At 36.3% G+C, this 22081-nt stretch overlaps 2 protein-coding genes across 3 annotated transcripts in view; one reads left to right on the top strand and one right to left on the bottom strand.

The window, feature by feature from the left end:
• Positions 1-7731, top strand: part of RGS7BP (regulator of G protein signaling 7 binding protein) — a 35499-nt gene extending 27768 nt beyond the window's left edge. For both annotated transcript variants that reach the window (XM_057389634.1, XM_057389635.1), the window contains 3 exons: positions 3759-3906; positions 5177-5247; positions 6750-7731. In XM_057389634.1, the coding sequence (XP_057245617.1) occupies positions 3759-3906; positions 5177-5247; positions 6750-6841 (311 nt within the window). In that variant the 3' untranslated portion in view covers positions 6842-7731. The remainder of the gene's footprint in view (positions 1-3758; positions 3907-5176; positions 5248-6749) is intronic.
• SREK1IP1 (SREK1 interacting protein 1) lies at positions 7719-21959 on the bottom strand. Its single transcript, XM_057389636.1, has 5 exons — positions 21880-21959; positions 19397-19444; positions 17670-17810; positions 15627-15702; positions 7719-14311 (listed from the first exon to the last, which is right to left on the bottom strand). The coding sequence occupies exons 1-5, from the start codon at positions 21890-21892 to the stop codon at positions 14125-14127; spliced, it is 465 nt and encodes a 154-aa protein (XP_057245619.1). The 5' UTR covers positions 21893-21959; the 3' UTR covers positions 7719-14124.
• Positions 21960-22081: the final 122 nt, after the last annotated feature.

The raw sequence follows: 22081 nt of genomic DNA, 5'->3' as shown, positions 1-22081 counted from the left end.
CATCAATTTGCTTCACATGCTGGGGGGATCACCTCTTCCCCCTTTTTGGCTTATGATCAGTCCAGTCCTCCAAGGCCAAGTTTTTTATCTCAGGTGCATGGCCTCCCTTTTCTATACAYGTCTCCCATTGAAGAAATAGTCCATTTGAGAACAGCTTGTTTTCTCCAGTTCAAGCACCACAGCTCCTTTCCTTCAACTCTCTTTCACCTTTTATCTCCATTTTTTTTCCCACATCTCCTCACCCTTCTGCTCTGTCCTCCCCCAGTACATGATACTAACAACCTAAAAACTAAATGGTGGCCACGCTCTATCTTGTTTTGAATTCTTCTTAAGTACAAGATAATATGTCATCACAGAGGTGTAACCAACCTGTGCAATTGGCCCAGGCCTGGCCAGCAGCCTGTCCATCAACCTCAGAGCCATAATGGATTGGTTCTAAAACACAGAGGATATGGGTCCTTTTGCTGGAGAAGGGGAAAGCTTCTAGAACTTTCGCACAGGAGCCATCTTCGTGGTTTCTTGGTCCCATCCCCCCACCACCAAAAAAACTGGACGGAGCAAAACCAGGACAATGAAGAAACCAAAGAATGAAACAAAAACAGCCATGGAAGGAGGGGTAACACAACTTCTACCATAAAATTGTTGTCCCTATTGCGTTTTCTTTAATAACAGTATTTCCAGTAAGCCAGTCTCCAAGTTGTGCAGGTCCCGTGTGTAAGTCAAGAATTAAATTCATCAGGCTGTTTATCTGTATTTGCCAAATACCTTTTTTCCTTCCTACACTATTCTTTCCTGTTCCCCTTTCTAGGTTTACCTGTTAATGTACTTTAGCTGTGATATATAGCGTGTACATTTATCCTTAATTGACAGGTTGAAGCCTGATGTAAAATGCTGCCCTCTTTTTGAAAGAGGGATTTTCTCAGCTTTGTTAAAGTCTGGTATTCCCCTCAAAGATCTTTCTAGCTCCTCTCCTCTGCAATGAAATCTCAGTAGTACTGAGGGACATATTTTTTTGTCTTTTCATTTTTTTCATTCATCACAGTTTCTGTGCGAATTAGGTGATGACTAACAGTAGAGGCGTAGGGTTGYGTGACGGAAGCAAACACACAGATCACCACAGAAACAGTAAGAGGCACAACAGGTGGGATACATAAAAACAGAAGGCATATGTAACCTTACTTAACTGACAGTTTTCTGCCCGCTTATATAGTCTTACTCAAGTTTGATCCTCAGCTTTGCTTAACTAAATTGATTTAATTTCATACCAAAAGCATTTTCTACTTCTTAAAGGAAAGAAAAAGAAAAAGCTGAGTTCCTGGTGAAAAGAGGAAGAGCACATCATTGCAACTGAAATTATTCAAAGTCTTTCCAATCACTAAATTGAAAGTAAACTTAGGGTTCATATCCATTTTGAAGTATCTGTTACAGAAGATATCCTTACCTGCCACTGTAAGGATGAGAAGATTTAAAAGCTTTTGTTTCTCTATAGGCTGTGACCAGGGTAGAAATGTTAAGGCTGAGTCATACATTATTCAAGCAAAGCCTTTATTATTAGCTGACTCTTTAACTGATTTCAAGTGACAGAATGAGTGATCTGAAATTCAAGAAAGGCTTCATGAATTGTTCACAATACAACAGAATTACTGGTACAGAGCTTTTTCAGTCAAAAAGAGATCTGTGTCATTCATTCTGCCAAATCTGCAAGAGCTTGTCTTTGCTAACAAAAAGAACATCACAGTTTCTGCTTCTGCTCTCAAGCTGTGAAAAATAACCTTTACTTTTGTTTCATCTAGTGCTGCTACTGTTTCCATTAAAACACCTTTCACATCCCTGAAGGATACATGTATAGACAGACTTGTTCTTGACGGGATATCACCAAAGGTCAGATAAAGGTTCCACCGTAACACTTAAAAATAGTGACACAATCCACAGTTAGAAAAAACAGTTTCATCAGTAGTACCTTGCGATACCAGTGGCAAATTAGTTTACCTGAAACCTCTTCTTTTTAATGAAAAAGTAATATGTAAAATACTGGTAAAATGTTGTATTATGGACTTCTTGTGATAATATACAATGAAGCTTGTATGACTGAACAACGAAAAGTGTACCGTATGAATCACCTTAAAATAACAGCATAAGGTGCAGTTAAGGACAAGAAAAACTTTGAAGTTAAACCTACAGGGTGATAGAGAGTAAAACGTAATCTGTGAAGCAGGCTCAGTCTGCTGTTCCTCCAGCAGTTGAGTCAGCATTCAGCTTAAGAGCTTGTAACCAACAGAAAGCTCTTGGTCTCTCTCTGTCTCCCCCTCCCTTATAAAGCTTCATCCTCCTCCATAATTCACTTCATCCTCCTTTCCACTGCTTTTGGAAAAGGCAGTAATATGATCCTCCTTCTCTTGTACTTGCTCCTGAATATGTAGGGTTTTTGACTGACCTTACTTCATCGGTAAACATCACATTTTACTTCTCTTTTTGTTGTGGTAAGCTACCATTTCATGGTTTAAAGTGGATCACAGAAGGATTTGGCAAAGCTCAAGTTAGCAGTGGTTGCCAGTAAGCAGCAAAGAAAAGACACAGGACATTCTTTTATAGAGGGTAAGCTTGTTATGTTAGGTCATGCAATCTCTGGGATGCAAAGTTAGGCAATTGTGGGCTTTAAGGAGTGTTAAAACATTAAGCAAGTATCTTCTGTGACCTAAGCAACATAGAGTTTGAGACGGGTAGCCAAGAATGACTTTTTATTTTTTCTTTTTAGCAAAGGAACAATTTGCTAGAATACAACTGTTAAGAGAACTTGCCTAAAACTACTATCTTAAAATCCAGGAATTCCTAGATTTTAAAAAACAAGGTTATCTGCCTGGTAGCAGGGAGATATACTTCTGACGTGAAAAGCAGTATACCAAGGTCTTCAGTCTTGGTCTCTACGTACCAGAAAATTGAGCTGAATGACCAATGCTCTATTAGCTTGTTCTTTGTGTACTTTGGCAAACCTTACAAAACTACTCAGATTTGTCCTGATGTGAAAATTTTCCAAATTGCAAAAACTATGAAGTGGAAAAACATTTCCCACTCAACTTTTCATACTACTGGTTTAAATGTTGACATGTGCCTAGGATGCACTCCAATGTGCATTTTCTTCTGTATTTGGTGAGAGCTAACTCTCTTGCATGCTCTACTACCATGATCAAATGCTCTATCCCATTCTCTCCCTCACAAAAGCCCTGGAAGATCTTTCAGGAAGCCCCCATTCAATTTCAATACTGTTTAATTTTCATACAGTGAGCATGAATTAGGTAAGTGTCAACACAGAAATTCAGAATATAAGGCATTTGGGCTGTGAGTGGTGGCAGCTTTATATTGCTGTTAGATCATAAAGTACAAAATTTCACATTTTTGTCTTTTGTTTTTCCTCAGTATTGCCGTCGTACTAGGAGTCATAGTTTGCAGTGTTCCTTAAGTTTTGAAGTCGTTTCCAACTGAAGTGTTTTGTAGTTTCCTCATTTACTTTGTTCTGTTTTCTGACTTCTGTTTTGTGTTGCATGAGGCTGGCGTTTAATTGAACCCCTTCAAACTGGTAAGAGTATTATATGGCTTGTAGCTCCATGTGGTCTGAACAGTTCCCACTCAAGAGTTTGCATTTAAACAGTTTTTTTCTCCATTTAAAGTGTGCAAGGTCAAGTTCAAAGCATCAATTATATTATTTGAGTATCTATTTTAATAAATAATAGGGATACATGTTTTGTTTAACTATTTTAAAGGAAAAGAACCTTGTGGCCCAGCCAAGATCCTAGATACTAAAGCGGAAGAGAGTTCTGAAGTACCTATTTTAGAAGATACATCATTATCACCAACAGATATTCAACAGCATCTATGGCAGGTTTCCACAGATATTGAAAACACTGAAAGGTATGTGTAGCACTTAATCCCTAAACAAATTTCTGTGTAGGGTTTATTTTTTTTAATTTGACAGCCAGTGTTGCTACTATAAAAAGTGTAAGTAAATCAAATAGTTGTTAACTTTTGTGGTACATTTAACAGATTGATTTTGTACCTGAAATCTGCTCGACTCTATTTCTGCATTTCTAAGTCAACCCCACAGAATTTAGTTCAGTTCCATTAGTTCTGCCCACAGTTTCAAATTTGTAAGTTTTAGGAGGGGAGGGGAATGTAATCCATAGTTTTGTCGCAGTGGACTGCTCTTTTTCTCTTAGCTATGCAGCTGAAAGACAAAAATGAGACCCTTTAGTAGAGAGTAATCCTGATGGCTAACATTTCTTTTCAAAAAATCCCATTTTGAGACTTCGTATATTAAGTTACTGCTGAGATTTGAATTGTTATCGTGCTTATTTAGATGAAGCAAACTTCCGTTTTACTGGGGCCATGATATGGAGAATAAAGCAGACCCGTTTTTTATTTATTATGCTGCTGCACTTCTAAGAACCATTTTATGTGTAGATGAATGAAACAAGCCCATATTGGTTTTAAAAACTGAAAGCACTAAAATATTAAAAGCCTGCAGGTCTGCCATCCATGTGTAAAATGGAAACTATTTTGAAACCTCTGGCCTCTTTCAAAACATATCAAAATGTAATTTGCTTTTGGGAGATGATGTTTTGTTGTCATATTTTCCATCATCTGCCTTTCAGAAAGTCTAATGCCAGAGTCCTTCTAAGGCAGGTGAGAGTAAAAGCCCTGTTTCTAAAATTGTCATTTGATGTGCAGTGTTAAATATCATGGGTTAGTTGCATGTATTGTAATTTTCTTCTGAGGAGTGAATCACATTCATGGCAGAAGCTACAAAATGTGGATAAGGGGTATGAAGTTGACATTAGTACTAGCTTGTGCTAATTTTAAGACATATTGCATATATTGTCACTAGAATCACATTGTGGCCCCAAAGGAATTTAATATGAAATATTCAAGTACCAGAATAGATCATAAATTTGAACCAACAAAAGTTGGTATCATACTGTCATTAAAGTGCTCTCCTAATAATTTTACTGCCATTTCTTTTGGTATGCATCTTCTGATATATGTGTGTAAACCAATTGCTTGCTCAATAGATTTTTGTATTTATTGCTCCATTGTTTTAGCATATGAAGCTATACTCTGAGCCATTCTCAATGTCGTCTTTATGTGTGTTCCACTGTATCTTTTTTAACTGTTGTATCCACAGAGATATGAGAGAAATGAAAAACCTTTTAAGCAAACTCAGGGAGACTATGCCTTTACCACTGAAAAATCAAGGTAGGTTTTGAATTTTATTCATTTAAGAAAAATTAAGATAATTAAAGAGTTTGCCTTCCTTTAGATACAAAACATCTAGGGTTCTTTTATAGAAACTACAACAAGAAAAATCTAGGCAAAATCTCTTCCCTGCTGATTTAGTGGAGCCATAATTGATCTTTGGCCTCTTGAGTTTCACATGAGGTATTCTAATTTTATGGATAGGGTATCTACAGATAAAATAATAGACTTTTCCTGGTGATTTGAAGGCAGAAGGACAACTACTTTCCAGTGTCAGGAGTCCTTCTTTCTCAAAGGTAACAAAGGTGCAAATTGCACAGACCGTGACAGGGATCCTTCTGAGTGATGGCATTTGCTTCATCCCTACGAGGCTTGTAGCTTCTGTGACCTGACACTGACTATTGGCAGAAAAGCCTGCCTTGAGTTTGCCACCAGTCTCCTTTTCCCATGGAAGCACTCAGGCACCCCATAAGAATGCATAGGTGGGCAGTATCTCCATCCTATGCATGTATTTAGCAATGAGCCACTCATTTTTTTTTTGAGTGTTAAATACTCCACATCTACAGGCACTCTCTTTGTTCATGAGAACAGCATTAAAAAGATAGTAATTTTTCTTTTTGATTATTCTTGACAATGGGTGTTTCTTAAATTCAATGTAGTCTTTGCACAGTGGCAGCTGTTGAAATGTGCTGAAGGTGTCCTAGATCTCATTCCAAGTAACTAAGCAGTCTAGCATTAATCATAATATGCTAAGAGATGACTATAGAATGATTGGATTCATTATACAAGTAAGATTTCATGGCAGGATAGCTTGGTTGAAAACTACGTTGAAAGGAAAAAGGGAATCACTTGTGATACAGACCATTGTAAAGAGTGATAAAAACTCTATGTGTAGTCTGGAAGAGCGTGCTGGAAATAAGGAAGGAAAGGATAAATTGGGAGGGTGTAATGCATAGAGAAACTTGAATTCAGAACAGAGATAAAGGTGCGCAGAATTCCTCTCCGCTGCCTGGTGTCTACAGTGCCCTTCAACATTGACCAGAAAAATCACTGACCACCTGTGCAACAGGATAGGAAACATCCCAGAGTTTTAAAACTCTGAGATATGCTCCAGGATTAGATAATCATAATTATTACAGAGATGCTGGTAATTAGTATTGTAAGACTGTTGAATGCAAAATTCAGATTATTATTTGCTCTGTGCTCTATGGGATTTATCTCATCATTGAAAGGGTTGTCAGGCATTGGAATCACTGCCCAGGGAGGTGGTGGGGGTGTTCAAGAGAGGACTGGACCTGGTACTTGGTGCCATGGCCTGGTTGATGTGGTGGTGATTGGTTGTATGTTTGACTCAGTCTTAGAGATCTTTTCCAACAGAAATGATTCTRTGATTCTGGGATCATGTAGTTGCTCTTAGGACACATAAATTATATAATCTCTTTTCTGTGTAATCTCTGTATATATGTACATGCTTGTGCTAAAATGTGGGGGTTTTGTCACAGATGATAGCAGCCTCCTAAACTTGACTCCATATCCACTGGTAAGAAGACGGAAGCGAAGATTCTTTGGATTGTGTTGTCTTGTCTCAAGTTAGAAGATTAAGTACAGAAGCACGAAGAAAATCATGATTTTGATTAAACCACTATTATTTGATTGCTGCAAAGATTAAAGTGGCTAATCTTGATTATAAAGTACATTTTCTACACTAGGCTATTCATTTTTGTCTTCTGCTCCATCCCCCTTTTCAAATAAGGGTTTTAATAGTTAAAAATTATGGTGATCAAAAATGGCTATGGAATAGATCTAGCATATTTAAAACTTTTTAAAGTATGTTTTGCATGCCTACTTTCAATCACTCAAAGAAGACACATGAATTATGGCTCATAGATCATTTTAGAGATTTTTTTTAATTGTTTGAATTGCAGCTAAATGTTTGTGCATAGTACAGTACTCTTACTAGTATCATATTAAAATCATACTCTAACAGTCTTTAAGCATAGGAAACTATTTAAGAGCAAAACTATTAAAGTTCTAAGGCATTTAAACAATATTGTAAGRGAATTTGTACAAAATCTCCAGTTGCTTTTTGTGCTCTCATTCATATTTAGTCTTCCACTGTATCTCAACTTCAAAGCTTTATTGAAAAATATCTTAATTTATGATACCAACCGTATATGAAACTAGGTAGGACTTGTAAATACAGAGAAATCATAAGATCTATGAATACAATGCATAGAAGCAACAGATTTCCTTTTAAGCCAATAGTATATCTACAAGCTTTTGGAAAAGAATAAATAGTTTATTAAAAGAAGGTCTATTAAAATAAACAATGTAAAACGCAATGCCAACCCATTTTGTTTCCAGTAGAATTCAAAGCATGGTGTCTGCATATCACTAAGTATTGGTCTTACAAGGCATGCCAGAATTGTCTTAGTCTATAAGATATTAAACGTTTYACATTGTTAATAAAGTTTTTTATTTATATTGGATGTTGTCCTGTCTCTAGTTGTATTGCTGGACTGTTTTTCTAATTTTTTTTGACAGAGTACTACACTTATTTGTGATAATATTTCTATTTCAACAAATACGTTTTCTAAGAGATAAAAAAATATGTACGACTAAATTCTTCATAAATAGCACTGAAAAAGGTTAACATCAATGGATTTGAAGATTTCAGGTCATGAACTATTCTTAGACGTATATATTCCTTAGCATCTAAAATGGGGACATCCCTACACACACAAAAGCATGTGCTTATGAGAGCAAACACATTGTTAAGACAGCACAATGTTTTCTTGAAGTTAATTCTTTGAAGTTTTATGCAGATTTCTCACAAACCTTGTGCTTGCTAATTAGAGCTGTTTTCCATAATAGGCAGCACTGACATGTTTTCATTAAGTCTCAAACCAATAGACTCCCTGTATGACTCCATCCCCACACATTCACTAGATTTTGCAACTGTTAAAACTTTGGAAAAACACCTCCTGTTGTCTAAAGGCTATCATAGATGCTGTCTGGAAAGCTAATTAGTAGTTACAATTAACCAAATAATTTTTGTTCAGCATAAGTGAAAAAGACAGATATTAATGCCAAAAAAGAAGTACAGTGATGCCATGAGAAAGAAAGGCAGAAAGAAAATTTCACACCAGATTTCTTTAGAAGTCCTGTTACACGGGTACACACAGAGAAACAGCTGTAGGAGGTCATGTGCTATCTTTTTTCAACAACTAAGGAAGATGGACAGATGAAGGAGTGAGCTTGTCTAATGCAGTACCTGCCCACATATTGTCACAAGGAATTTAATATGCCAAGTTATATGACAGCTCATATCTCTGCATTTTAACCACTGCTGTTGCAGTGGAATATATGTTAATGAGACAAATGTATAAGCATTTTAATTAATTTTACAAAGCTCTTGACATCAATCTTATCATGATAAGTTTCAAAATTTAAGTACATTCTGTGATGGACAGACTTAGATATGTCATCTTCAAAACCCTTTAAGATTGCAGTATATTGAAGTGTACAGTAATATGCATCCTTGTACTTTTTGTTATTCTGGAAACTTCAGCAGTGTTTCTTCTTCTCAAAGAAAGACTACTAAAATCGCAGTCTTTGCTCATTCTGAAGCCTTTCTATAATTCTAAGCAATCTGGCACCTTACCTGAGGCCCTTTGTATTGTGCCACCTACTAATCATAATTAGACACATGCTGTGATTGCCAAGCTTTAGGAATATTGGTGATCAAGGGTTAATGGAACGTCATCCAGTTATCTTTTAACAGATGGTGATATGAACCAAATCCTGGTACCTGAATTGAAGACATGCAAAGGGATAAACTGGTTTAGTTCGGAATGCAGAGGATTATATTTTACTTATTGAAAGGAAACAAGACAACTTTTTTTTAAGCCACAAAACATGATGTTAGTAAAAGAAAGATAATAGTTAATTATATTGCTATCTTTCAATTTATTGGTATATATCAATTCAAAATTTCTTACAACAAAATTATATACAAATCATTTAGATAACTTAGAACCATTCCTATATTTGTTTACTTTTAAAGTATTAAAAAAACCACCCCAACTTCAAATTAATAAACTCCCAAATGCATGGGAAACAAGCAATTCAAAGAGAATAATGAGAAAAGCAGCACTTCCTTTCTAAATTCTGATTGGAGTTTGAACATTTTAGGTGAAAGGACTACAGGTTAAAGGCACCATAATTCTTTTGCAAGGTAGGAAACAAGTAAAAATTCCTGTTCCCACCAAATGTCAAGTTCCACCTTTTTAACTAAAACTGTGCAGCTCCAGCTATTCAAAACCAAATTCTTTTTAACTACCATCCACTTGCAGCACCCTTCTTTTCACAGATATTTCATCATTAAAAAAAATCAATCTAAGAAGTCCAATAAATATCTACAGTGTAAAGTGTACATTTTTCAGAGCAGACGTAAAATAGAAGCTTACAGCAGTAGACGGCAAACACATACTGCATTTTGCACGTTAACTTACTCAAAATGGAAAATGACCATATCATACAAAATCTGCATGTTAACTTACAGAATAGGTCCAAGTATACCCAATACAACTTAGAAAATCTGGGTCAGAAAATGGGAAAAATACAATAACCTATACAATAGCCTTCTATCCAATTTGAGGAAAAAATACACAGTGGTGCACTACATGTGTATTGTCATTATAATGCCTTATGTCAGTGTAAAGTTCCTTTTTACCTATGTAAGAGATACCCTACCTGTTGTCCAGCTTCATGGACAAGAGGCAAGAGAATCTACAGAAATTTCTGCTTGTGCTTAGTCATAAATTAGTCCAGTCAATAAGGGTTTTGTAACATTCTTTTGGGAAGTTTGTGTTCCTGTTTAAGTTCTAGGACCTTGATGGCACTGACTGACATGCAAGAAAACTTACCTCTTAACAGCAGAGCCTTCCTTTTCTGCTTCACAAAGAACTATGCTAGGCTAAACACACGTGGGCAGGACATTTGTTCTAGGGATCATGGTGTGGCAAGTTGTTAACACTGACTTTAAACTGTCCTAAGATGAATAATTTATCTCAAATCTAAAAGTATTTTCCCTGAGATTCTGTTTTCTTTTAGCAGTTTGGCAAAAATTGCCCCAGCCATATTTCAAGAGGTATACCTTACTTGGTGGTTGTTCTTTCTAATGTGATAGTTGTTTTTTTCCCACTTAGGCTGTTCCCAGCATATGCATAATCTGCTCTCCAGATCAAGCCCCATGTTGCCAGTCTAAAACACTTTCCTGACAGAACTCAGTCTCCTCACCAGTACTTTAAACTATCAGTCTCCTCACCAGTACTTTGAGCTTTTATCTTACAGCATCTGTAAAATTTCTTGGAGTGGTATTTCTCTCACTTCCACACTTTTAACATGTGTTAAATACCAGTAATAATGGGAATTCTGGTGTCCAAAAGAGCACCTGTTCATCCAGTCTGTTGCTGTCTGATGCAAGCATATCTTCATTTGAGCCATTATGTGTACTCAGCTCCCCCTTCCAGAAGTTATTTCTAGCTCTGGGATTGCAGTTCTGTGATGAAAACAAAGTTTCTGCCAATCTGCCAATCAGGGTAAGTCTACTCCTGGATAATTAATACCATAAACTTTGTGTTCCTTACAGGTCAACTTTATTCTTTGTTGAAATTCTCTGATTCAAAATTCTGCCAGGATATTTTATAAACTATTACATTAGGTTAAAGCCTCAGGAATACTTACACAGTACAGATAAATAAAGATTAATCCCTCTTCTTCACAGTACACTTTCTCAGCAGGTCAAATATTTAGCTTACACAGAAAACTAAAGCCACATCTTGAGTACATCTTGCTGAAGTCAACTCTACAAAATAGCTTTTTTTAGTCTTTTCTGCTTTATTGCTACTATTTAAACTATAACATTGCATTTCTAGATAACATTTTCCTCTGGTCTTTCTTCTTAAGTAATTTTTCTTTCTTTTTCCTTAATCCCTTTACTTTCTTCATTCTTGTACCTCTTCTTTTCTGCCACCACCACCTTTCTTATATTCTTCTTTTTCACCTAAATTCATCTCATATATCAATACACTAGACTTTCTTGTGAACAGGGAAAATGTTCTGGTGTTTTTGCTACAGAACTTTTTTGACATATTTTCCTCTATCCACCATTATTATTTACTGTGATTTGCAACTTAATTTCTATTAATGCCTGTCTCAGGTACCTCTGCCTTGAGGCAGAGGTATTGTAGGTAAGAGGCACCCAGTGTGTTTTGCCAAGAGAGTCTGTGATGTATGGTAATTCTCACAAGATAGACTGGCTGCCCAAGACATGGCAATGTCAGAATAATTTTTTCAGAGCTTCACTGCTGGCTCTACTGTGGATACTTCAGAGCACTACTGAATCACCAGTTGAGAAAAAATGTTTGTGATATCTGACACTCTGTTTTGCACACATAGAAATTATGTCCTTTTTTGACTGGGGAGAGATGATGTGAGGAATTGCAAAAGATAATCTTCTCAAAATACTCCTTCTCCCAGGAGTTTCTAGAACTGATTGTTACATGAAACAGATAACAAGCACCATGTCAGATTCATTACTCATTATATTTTTGAGAGGCACCTGCAGCTATTACATTCTTTCCTATTGTCAACTACAAAAGCACTGAGTACATATAGTTCAATAATCATTGATTATCTCAGCAGCTTTGATGTCCCTAAAGATCAAGGCTGTGAAGGTTACTCAGTCTGTTCCAAGTTCACAGCTAGACACTGCAATTTTTTCTATCTGGAATTGCTTTATTGCAATTCTGAGCTATGATTCTTGACCATGACTTATTGCTGAAAGGAAAAACAAAACCTTCCAGTTTTAGAGCTGCATAATACTGCATCACAAAAAATTTATATTTCTTTTAGGTTTATTCCCACCTCTTGGTTACCTATGCCTAAGACTTTTGTTCGTCCATTATTTATGCTCCCCTACAGAGTGAAGAACCAACACATACCACTGAAGAGAGCTCAGAATACAACAAAGGAAGTAACTGGGTAAACTGCAGGAAATACTCAAGAAAAAATCCTGTAAACACAAGTCGACACTACTGAATGATAAAATCTTTAAAATGTAAAATTAATGAGTGACAGTGTAATATTCACTCTAACTTTGATGGTAGAAGAGCTTGTAATGGTAACAAAGGAAATTAATATTGAATTGCAATTAAGTGATCTACACATTGTAAACCGATGCTAGTAGCAGGTAAAAGATTTCAGAAGTTTAACATGAAGATGGCAAGTATATTGATAAAATGCCTCTAAAGACCACAAAAACTACAGAGCATAGAAGTATAATTTGGCAGAGACTAAAGTATTATTCTACTACTGTTCAACCATCCTAATCTGGTATGTATTCAAATTAGGGTAAAACATGTTAAAATGATTTGTGTTGTAAGCAGCTTTCAATCACGCTAGGTATATTAAAAAATGTATATACTCTAAATTGTGAGACTGAAGGGGTTTCCTTGGTGCCTCACAAATTGCAGACAATGCTAAAGCTGTAATTTTTGTGCTGTGTATTTTCTTTGGCTATGAAACAAGAGGTTCATTTAGTTTCAATTCGGTGATTCTAGGCTTTGGTGCATTTTATAGCCATTTGTTTCCCAGCTTAGTAGCTTAATTATCAATGTGCACATTTTTCTTCTGCCACCTGGGAAAGACAACTGAAGGAAACACCAGGTATCTGCATTTGTTTCCTGGTGCCTATCGACAGACTGATTTGCACTTCAGAGTTTACTATAAGGCATGTGGAGGTTATTGACTCTTCACTGCTCTATGCATTTGGCATGCCCATCTCACATACTACTCACATGCTTTATTCTTGTCTTTCTTTCTGGAAAGAGGCATTTTATTCCATTACTGAGATAAGTGGACAGAGAATGGCACTCTTTTGTACTGGCATCACCTTTATATTGTTAGAGCTTTGGAGCATGTAGAGTAGCAGGCATCACTATTTTGGGCCTGTACAACAGCAGCAGTTATGCCAGGGTTAGCCTTTGAAAGCGTGGTTTATGCAAACTGAAGCTAATAACAACTGACAGAAATGAAGAAATAGATGGAAGTTTAGTATTATAAGTCTTGTTTTGATATCCAAACTTTTCATCAATGTCAAAAGAYGAAATAGCCATAATTGTAGAAGAACAACACCCAAGCAGAACAGACTTTAAAAACTGATAGCTTTTGTTTTCTTCTGCTTGTTTTCAGCTTGCTCACAGTGATTCTGCCAAAAGAATGTGTAATTGTTTTTCACAGTCTATGACTAGATCAATCTTAGACCATAATTTTGAAGGATCAATCTTTTTTAGCTTCTCATTATTCATTCTTCCCCTCTCAGGACCTGAACACTATTTCATATTTGCACTTACTGCTTAATGTATGTAGGCACAAAATGCTGTATGTGTAAATGCAAACATACATTTATTTAAAGGGTAATAGAAAATCTCACTTCAATTTCCAAATTTGATTTAACCATTCTGCCATTAAGCATATCTAAGTCCAGATCTTTCTACACAAAGACTTGCAAACTGAAGTTTATCACATCCTACTGTAAAGGATTACAAACACACTCACAACAGAACTAAGCATAAGAGTGAAGAACTAGCTAAACTTRCATGGTTTAATACTAATAAACCTGAAATAGAAACGCAGATTTTTTTTTTCCTACACAGACTTAATGGTCCAACTTGAAGCAACTCGATGTATGCAAATAGATTTCTCAAAAAAAAAAAATCAGATTTTAAACCAGCATTGTAAAGCATAAATAAATTTCCTATGAAAGGAAAATCATCTTCTCTGCAGAAGTGAACACAAAAATAGACGAGCATCTCAGTCACTACTCGAACTGTCTGAACTGTTAGAAGAGGAACTTTTTTCCTTTCGTCTCTTCTTTTTTTCCTTTTTATGATGCTTTCCTTTCTTAGATTTATGTTTTTTTTCCTTTTCTTTTTCTTTTTTGTGTGATTTCTGTTTTTTTGACTTTGGCTCATCTTCCGCTGAACTTGATGAGGAAGATCTAGTAAAAGAAAATGCAGATCAGCATGTCATTAAAAAAGGAAAATGGCACAGTAATAATTTTTAAGCTGTCAGTATTTATGTAATGGCACAAATTAAACCTGGTGTAGAATTTCTACACTAGCATCCACTGGAAATGGTATCTGAGTCTGCATGTTTAATTTGTGACTTTCCTAACAGAGCTTCCCGCTTTTAAAATACCACATAATCAATAACAATGCTAATTAGTGCCTTCAGATGCATATCTGTGATGCAAAAATCTAAGATAAACAGGTATGAAAAATTTTGATGTTCTTGCAGCCTGCACTATTGGTCTCTAACCAGCAGTGATGAGTGATTATATACATAGAAGAATTATGAGGACAATAAAAGCCATTCTGTAATCATGAATATTAAAGAGGGCAGTCTTGTGCTATTGTTTACAAGTGTAAGCTCTATCTTCAAAAGTGGAAGTCTGAGCTACACAATATAAATAAGAAAGGGGAAAAATCCAAATACAACAAGTATTAAATCCCGTTTAATTATTTCTAAGGAATGTCTTATTGTGGTCCCCAAATACATTGTACATTTTATAGCTTACAGCACAGTTCTTGGGATATTGTCTTACCAATTGTCCTACAAACTATTAGTCTCATCTACAGTCTCACCTTAGCAAAAAAAGCAAAGCAAAAAAACCCCAAAGAACCAAATCAGTCCACAGACCAGAACACAGATTCACAATACACTGTAGTATTGTAACATTTTCTTCTGAGAATGAAATAACACTTTTTAGGTGCACTAAAACTCAACAATTGTTAATTACAGAGGTTTCCCTTTTGATTACTGTGTGTTACACAGAGCATGTGTATGTGCCTGCATGTGTGTCTAAACATGCATGTGTGCTCACAAAGAATCCTACAATCTCAGAACTTCTGAGAGCCTTCTGTAGCCTGGCTCAGCTGGGGACCAATCCCACAGTCCTCCTGATTTGCTCTTCTCCCAACACACCTTGCCGAGAGCTGGACAGTCACAGGGAGTATTGTTTTCTCTGATCTGCAGACATACAGCTTGCTAGAGCTTTCAAGACTTCTATGATCCTAAATCCATGACAGAAAGACTGTGACTTCACCATTTTTCTAAGAACCTTTACCTTACCATAATTTTACCATTACTTTACCATTAATCAGTTCTCACTGGAAAACAGAAAATTTTTCAAACCAAAGATGTACTTGCAAATGAAGTTGCATCAAGAGAAATAATATTTTCTGAGAAACTACCRAAGTATCAAAAATATTTCTAAAGTGATGTTTTGAAATATAAAAGTGTGTGATAGTTACCTTTTCCTTCTTTTTAATTTTGTTTTCTCCTTGCTTTTTCTTTTTTGTTTCCTTTTTTCTTCCTCTTCATTTAAATCTATGGATAAAAAGTTAAAGTTTACAAAACATTTGTCTGAATTAAGATCAGCATTAAGAGTAATTTTAAAAGCAATGTAAAGTTGTTACAAAATTCTTGTTGAAAGGCTTGCTTTTCCTTCCCCCAAATTCTGGTTAGTATACCACTTTCAGAAATATATTGCAGACTAGCGGAACTTTTATACACAACTTCTATTGTATTGACATTGATGTAAGCAGTCAGAATGAAGGAAGGCTTGCAAAAAGTAGCAAAAACACCTTTTCCTATATGTTTACATCAGTTTCAGATTTTCATCTCTGTTCTGTGTTTTAATAGGTTTCACATTTAACATACTATTGCCCAAGTATGAGAACAGGTCATTTAAATAAAACATATTAAAAAAAATTAATATTCCTTTAGGCTTCCCTGGTTTACTTTCCCACATCCTTATTTTACACTTCACAAACAGCAATGCTGAAAATGAGACACATTTGAGTTAACAGGCAATACACTGCCTACAGAGACTGGCAAAAGAGTCACCCCTCACCTATTCGTGTCTGCTTCCTGCCCAAATGCTGTACAATGTTGTATAGTAACTTCACATTCCACTTTTCACAAAACAATGTATAGCAACTTCACATTTCACAAAGCAATATTTTTACGGCATGGATGAAATTTCTGACCTTCAATTTTTCCACATCAGTTCCAAAAGTGATTTTAAGCTCTCCAAAATGGAAATCAACTACATAAATACACGTTCAGCTAACAGTAAAATACTGGCTTTACAATTTCTCCTTAAAAAAGAGACAGCCAGTTTCGAGCATTTCATCTTATTCCCATAACACTTTCAATAAAGTCTGCATGCTGGTGCAATTATTCCTTTGCTACCACAAATACAATTTACTGGTCTTTATGTTATGGAGTAAAACTTGAAACAATTTACTATAAGATAAAAAAAACAAATTACCTTAGAAGCAGTGAAAAAAACATGAATGAGAATGGGTGAACAAACACTCAGTATTTCTTTAGGAATCTTGAGAAGATGAGGCCACTTTAAAATGGCAAAATTCCACCTGGACTACTGACAAATACATGTCTCCTTATAATACATTGAGCAGTCACAATTTGAGAAAGAACATATAATGAACAGGGATATTAGAAAATCAATTAAACAGCTGGTTTCTTTGCAGCTATCCATCTCCAATCAGCTTAGAACCAAAAAAAAAACCACTTTTACATTCAGAAATATATCACAAATAATTTGTAAACATTTTTTTCCAAAGAGACTTGTTCCAAGAAAAAAAACCATTGAAGTACCAGGTCAGCACTCTTGATAAACAGTCTATTCATTTCTTCTGAAGTGTACAGTTAACTATAGGGATCTATCTATCCCTTTTCCTTCCAAAATAGGAACAACCTCCCCGTCTTACTTAGGCAAACAATCTTTTTAGAGCCCAAATACAAATGAACTCAAGTATCAGATAAACAAYCCATTTATTCTCTCTCTGACAAGGAGTTGATACTTAGACCGTCCCAATATAAAGCAGTACTTCTCCAAATACAAATGACTGAATTTCAATTTACAAGCTGTTTCAGTTAAAATCCCACACAGAAACTGAAAAGAAATTCAAGTGTCATATTTCACATCAGAAGATGTTCAAACTACATGTCATAATCAGAAGATTAACTCAGAATATCCAGGCCATTTTCTTCTAAGCACCTTCTTAATAACAGATTGATAACCTTTTGTATTTTGGAACCCTTTATGAGATGTTCCAAACAGGTACATTAATAATTTCCTATAAAAGGAATTAATAATAATGAAAAATGTTGGTGTATCAAATCTCTGAAGTCTGAACACATGAAGTAAAAGAATTACAGACTAAAAAAACGAAGTAGTTATCAAAAAGGATAAAATGAGAGTCCTCATTCATCAGAAAACCATTATCCAATGTGTTCTAAAAAAACACTCACAAAAACCACCTTACTCTTTTTTTCACGCATGGCTTGTAATCTCTGTAGTTCCTCTTCCTCACTGTCTTCACTGCTGGTGCTGCTAACATCTAAAACAATATCTCTTTGAGGATCTACTCGAAGGAAGTTTCGACATTCAAATGTCAGATGACCAGCTGAACAAAACAAACATACAGAAAGGAAAATTACAATTTACTAAAAACCATCAAAAATTAAAGAATATTAATTTTGGTATTATTCAGTTTTGAGAACGGAAAGGAAAAAGGGTAGGCTGTGATCTGTGAATGACCCAGGAGAAAGTTTACTTTAAAAAGTCTCAAAAAAATCTGACAGGTTGTGCAATGCTCTTCCATTTAATAGTGGTATATAACCTCTCTCCTATTTCTGCTAATTTGAAGATATTTTGTCAACTCTAGTTCATATTTTCTCTTACTTTCTGGAAGAGATTACCTAAATATATAGCGTGAAATATTTCAAAAGCCACAGTAAGTGTACATTCCTTTTTTAACTCCCTCTAGTGAAAGTGCAGAATTCTATTTGCTCATGAATCAAAAAATTAATCCTATTTGCTTATGAAACAATTAAKAACCAGACATAATCTTTTGCCTACTTAATACTGACTAAGCTATCGCYTGACTAGTGTTTTTAGTTTACTGAGTTATATCTCAATAATCATGACCAGCTAAAAACCTTGTGTTGAATATACYCGTTGAAATAATAAAGTAAAACTTTTAAAAATTGAAGACATGGTTTGGGAGATGCAGGAATTTACACAGTAACTGAAATAAGCTCAGGTTCTTAGTAAGGATGATGATATTAAATATCAAACTACCTACATCTTGAAGACAGAGATTTTAGGAATATAAACATGGATCATGTGATTTGACTGCAAGTTTCCTTCTCTTCCAGGAGGCTTCTGATACATGCTGCATGTAGAAACAAAACACTAAATCTGTAGTTATATYCATAGTCCTTTGGAAGAACAGATACACCAAGCAATTTCTTGACAAAATTTGTTGCAAAGCCTGAAGTGAAAGAATGAAGCAAGCTTTTTTTCTGTCACCAACTTAGCACTCATAAAAAATTCAAACATTTAGCTTGTTGTGCTAAAAGTTCAAGACAATTCACCACACAAGTGTCCATTCATCTACTGTTCTAAAAATAAAAATCAGTGATTAACAATTTAAATCTTCACTAAGACCTGTCTCCATTAATCAGGAAAATAACCACAGACATGCTTATATGATAATGCAAAGCATCCACTAAATGTCAACTGCAGAACTTGTAAGYAATAAAGGTAGTTGTTTCTTGAAATACACAACGAATAAAGTAATTTCTTAGCATAAAAGATTATACAGATTTTAAATTATCTTTTTTCTTGTGAATCACACTGGACTTAAACACCTGTCTCTTTACATTAAGATTCAGAAATACAAGTTCTATTTTCAGTATATATCAAAGAAGGTGCCTTCAATTCAAAGTTTCTCAAGTAACTGCACTGAAATGTAATATATATGAATATAATAGCACAATTGTTTTCTGACAAACTTAAAGAGCATTGATAGCGAGAAGACAGAGAATCAATACGAAATATATAAATGAAAAATAATATTTAAACTGACAAATGTCTGAGCAACAAGGGAGAATACTTTTTTCATTTTTTCCCCCTCCTCAAAAGGCAGTTCCAACATCATAAACTGAAGAAAACACTGTAAATTCGYATTGCTTATTACAGACTTACGATAGCCACACTTCTTGCATCCAGCTCTGATGTTATCCTTATTTCCACCTGAAAGAGAATTTCACCAATTAGGTGCTGTTAAAGAGAACCTTCAAGTTTCTTTCAAATGTGGCTTGATCATGCCCACACAAAGACATTATTGATCACTCCTCAAGAGTATTAAGTACACTAAGATATCTTAAAACAACTTAAAAGCAAAACTGCATTTCTAAAGCCACTTTTCTGTGCAGTAATCTATCAGAACACATTTGACAAGTTTCAACTGCTAGAGGTCATTTAATCTTACATCATTTACTGCCAAATCCTAATTTGATTTATTGTGACCTTTACACTTGCTTAGTTACAGTATGAACAAGTAATAGATATGTAACATTCCAGTCACCTTTAGCAGACTAGAAGTGTATTTATAAATTCTAGCAACACAGGGACGTTGACAGGCATTCATTGGAAACACTGAAGTGACTTATATCTTCATTACAAGAACTGACTTTAAAAGGCAATTAAAAAGACCAAGCAAAACAAAAAGTCATTCCTGAAAAGAAAGAAGGAAATCAAAAAGTCAACAAATTGTTTAATTATTCTGAATCCAGACAACATGAAACCAAATACAAAGAAAGCAAGAAAACAAGTGTAATAAAGTGAAGCATAACAGAAAAGTCTAGATTCTAAGCAGGCAGAAGGATCAGAAAAATGCAAATTTTAGGCACAGAAAGTGTGTGATTCTTCCACGTGAGACAACAGTTAAGTTAAACAGACAGTAGGACATGATTCAGAAAAAGGAAAGCACCAGGGACTTGGCCCCCTCAACAGATCAATCTTATTTTTAATCATTTAAGCCATTGGTAATCAAAGTCATAACTGAAACCCCAAAATCCCATTCTATCTTCCAACTGAAGACTACAAAAACCCTAGTAATTTAAGCAGTCATATACATTTTTTTAATAACTAGGACATTTATTTTTTTTTWAATCAAGTATACCGAGAAATTTATTACAGAAATTAAAAAACCAGAAACTGGCCCCACTAATTTAAACTATGATTTACTGAAACAAGCACTGTCTTTAGAAAATTCCACTCAAARTAACAGAAACCTTCAAACCCCAAGTTGAAAAAACTATCTTGGAAATGTAGACAGTTCAGGTCTACGCCCTAAACAGTACTGGAAAGCCAGCAACAAAGATCCATACATTCCATTATAATGGGATTTTCTGCAGATCCCAAAATTTTAGTATTACATAACCCCTTCAAGGTCAGCAAGTGCCTGTTTTGTGACTATCTTTAGGAGGACTCCCATGAGAGAAAAGGAGGCAGGGAACATAGAAAACTGTGTCACAAAACAAAAATCAAAAGCATACCTGTACCTTGTAATGCCACATCAGAGAAAACACTCAAGGCAGCATTTGCTTGTTCACTACACCTTGGGATTAGAAAACAAAACTACCCCAGCTACCTACTTTTTCTCAAATACATAGTCAACTTCAGCCCTACTGCGCAGCAGACCTATAGGTACAGAAAGATTTACTATTTTAACCAAGGGAGGGCAGTACAGTCGTGCACACGACAAAAATCTCCCATGTAAATCAGATTTCCAAAAGAAATCCTCAGCAGATGACAAAAATATTGTCACCAAATGTTCCCATCAAGTTATGATTGGTTTCGACTTTAAAAAATAAAATTGAAGACAGGGGTTTAGACTCGATGAAATTTTAGATGACTAAAAGCAAACAAATTGTTAGAAGCTTCCTTTTCTCATTCCTTCTTCCCATGTCTTAATTCTCAAGACAATTAACAAGTGACGCAAAACTAAGGCATTCATTCAGTGGAGCATAAAATGGAAAAGAAGAACTTTAGATGCAAACGTGTCTTCCCCAAGAACCCCTTCTAGAATAAGAGCAAGTTATTAAGGCCTCTTCATCAGAGAAGCAGGTCACCAAAGCTCAGTCCTGTTTAACTGCTCTCGAATCAAACACTTCCCGATTTTCAGGAACAAGAAAACACTATGAAGCAATGGCGATTATGTTTGGCCAACACAGACCTGAATACTTTGCAAACCGCGCAGATGTTTCTGCCTGCTGTCTCACAAACACAATCTACTGGCACACATGCGCTAATCCAGAACGACAGCCGATGGGGAAAAGCCGAGTCTGACAACCACCGTTCTTCGGCTCTAACCTCAGAGAGGGAGGAGATGGGAACGCTGCATTTGCTCACCCAAACGCTCGGGGAGAGGCCCCGCAGCCCCGGGAGGATGCTCAGGGCTGCGCTGTCCCTGCCCAGGGCGGCCACGGCCCCGCTCTCCACAGCCCTTCCCCTGCCCGCCGGCAGCGCGGGCCGGAGCACGCTTCTCACCGCGGGGCACGGCCGCACGCCGCGCCCGCGCCCCTGTCCACCGACCCGTCACATATTCCCCGTCCCCACGATCCCGGGCCGGCACCAAGCCGGCCTTCCCCCTCTCCCGCCGCTCTTGGCGGCAGCCCCCTCACCCGGCAGTGCCATCCCGCCGCTCCCGCCGCACCGGCCCGCACGCGCACCGACGCTTCTCCCCGCCGGAAGGCTTTGCCCGGTGCACTCCCGGACCGTACCACTCTCTGGGAAGGCAGGGGGCCTCAGTAGTCCTAGGTGAGGAGCCCCGCGGAAAGACTACCAGTGTGTGGAGAAGTTCACAGATCTTTCCCAAGAGACGTT

This window comes from Malurus melanocephalus, unplaced genomic scaffold (assembly GCF_030028575.1).
Source record: "Malurus melanocephalus ecotype Western Australia unplaced genomic scaffold, MMel_1.1 scaffold_18, whole genome shotgun sequence".
Classification (NCBI taxonomy): domain Eukaryota; kingdom Metazoa; phylum Chordata; class Aves; order Passeriformes; family Maluridae; genus Malurus; species Malurus melanocephalus.
This window is presented reverse-complemented; position numbering and strand designations above follow the sequence as displayed.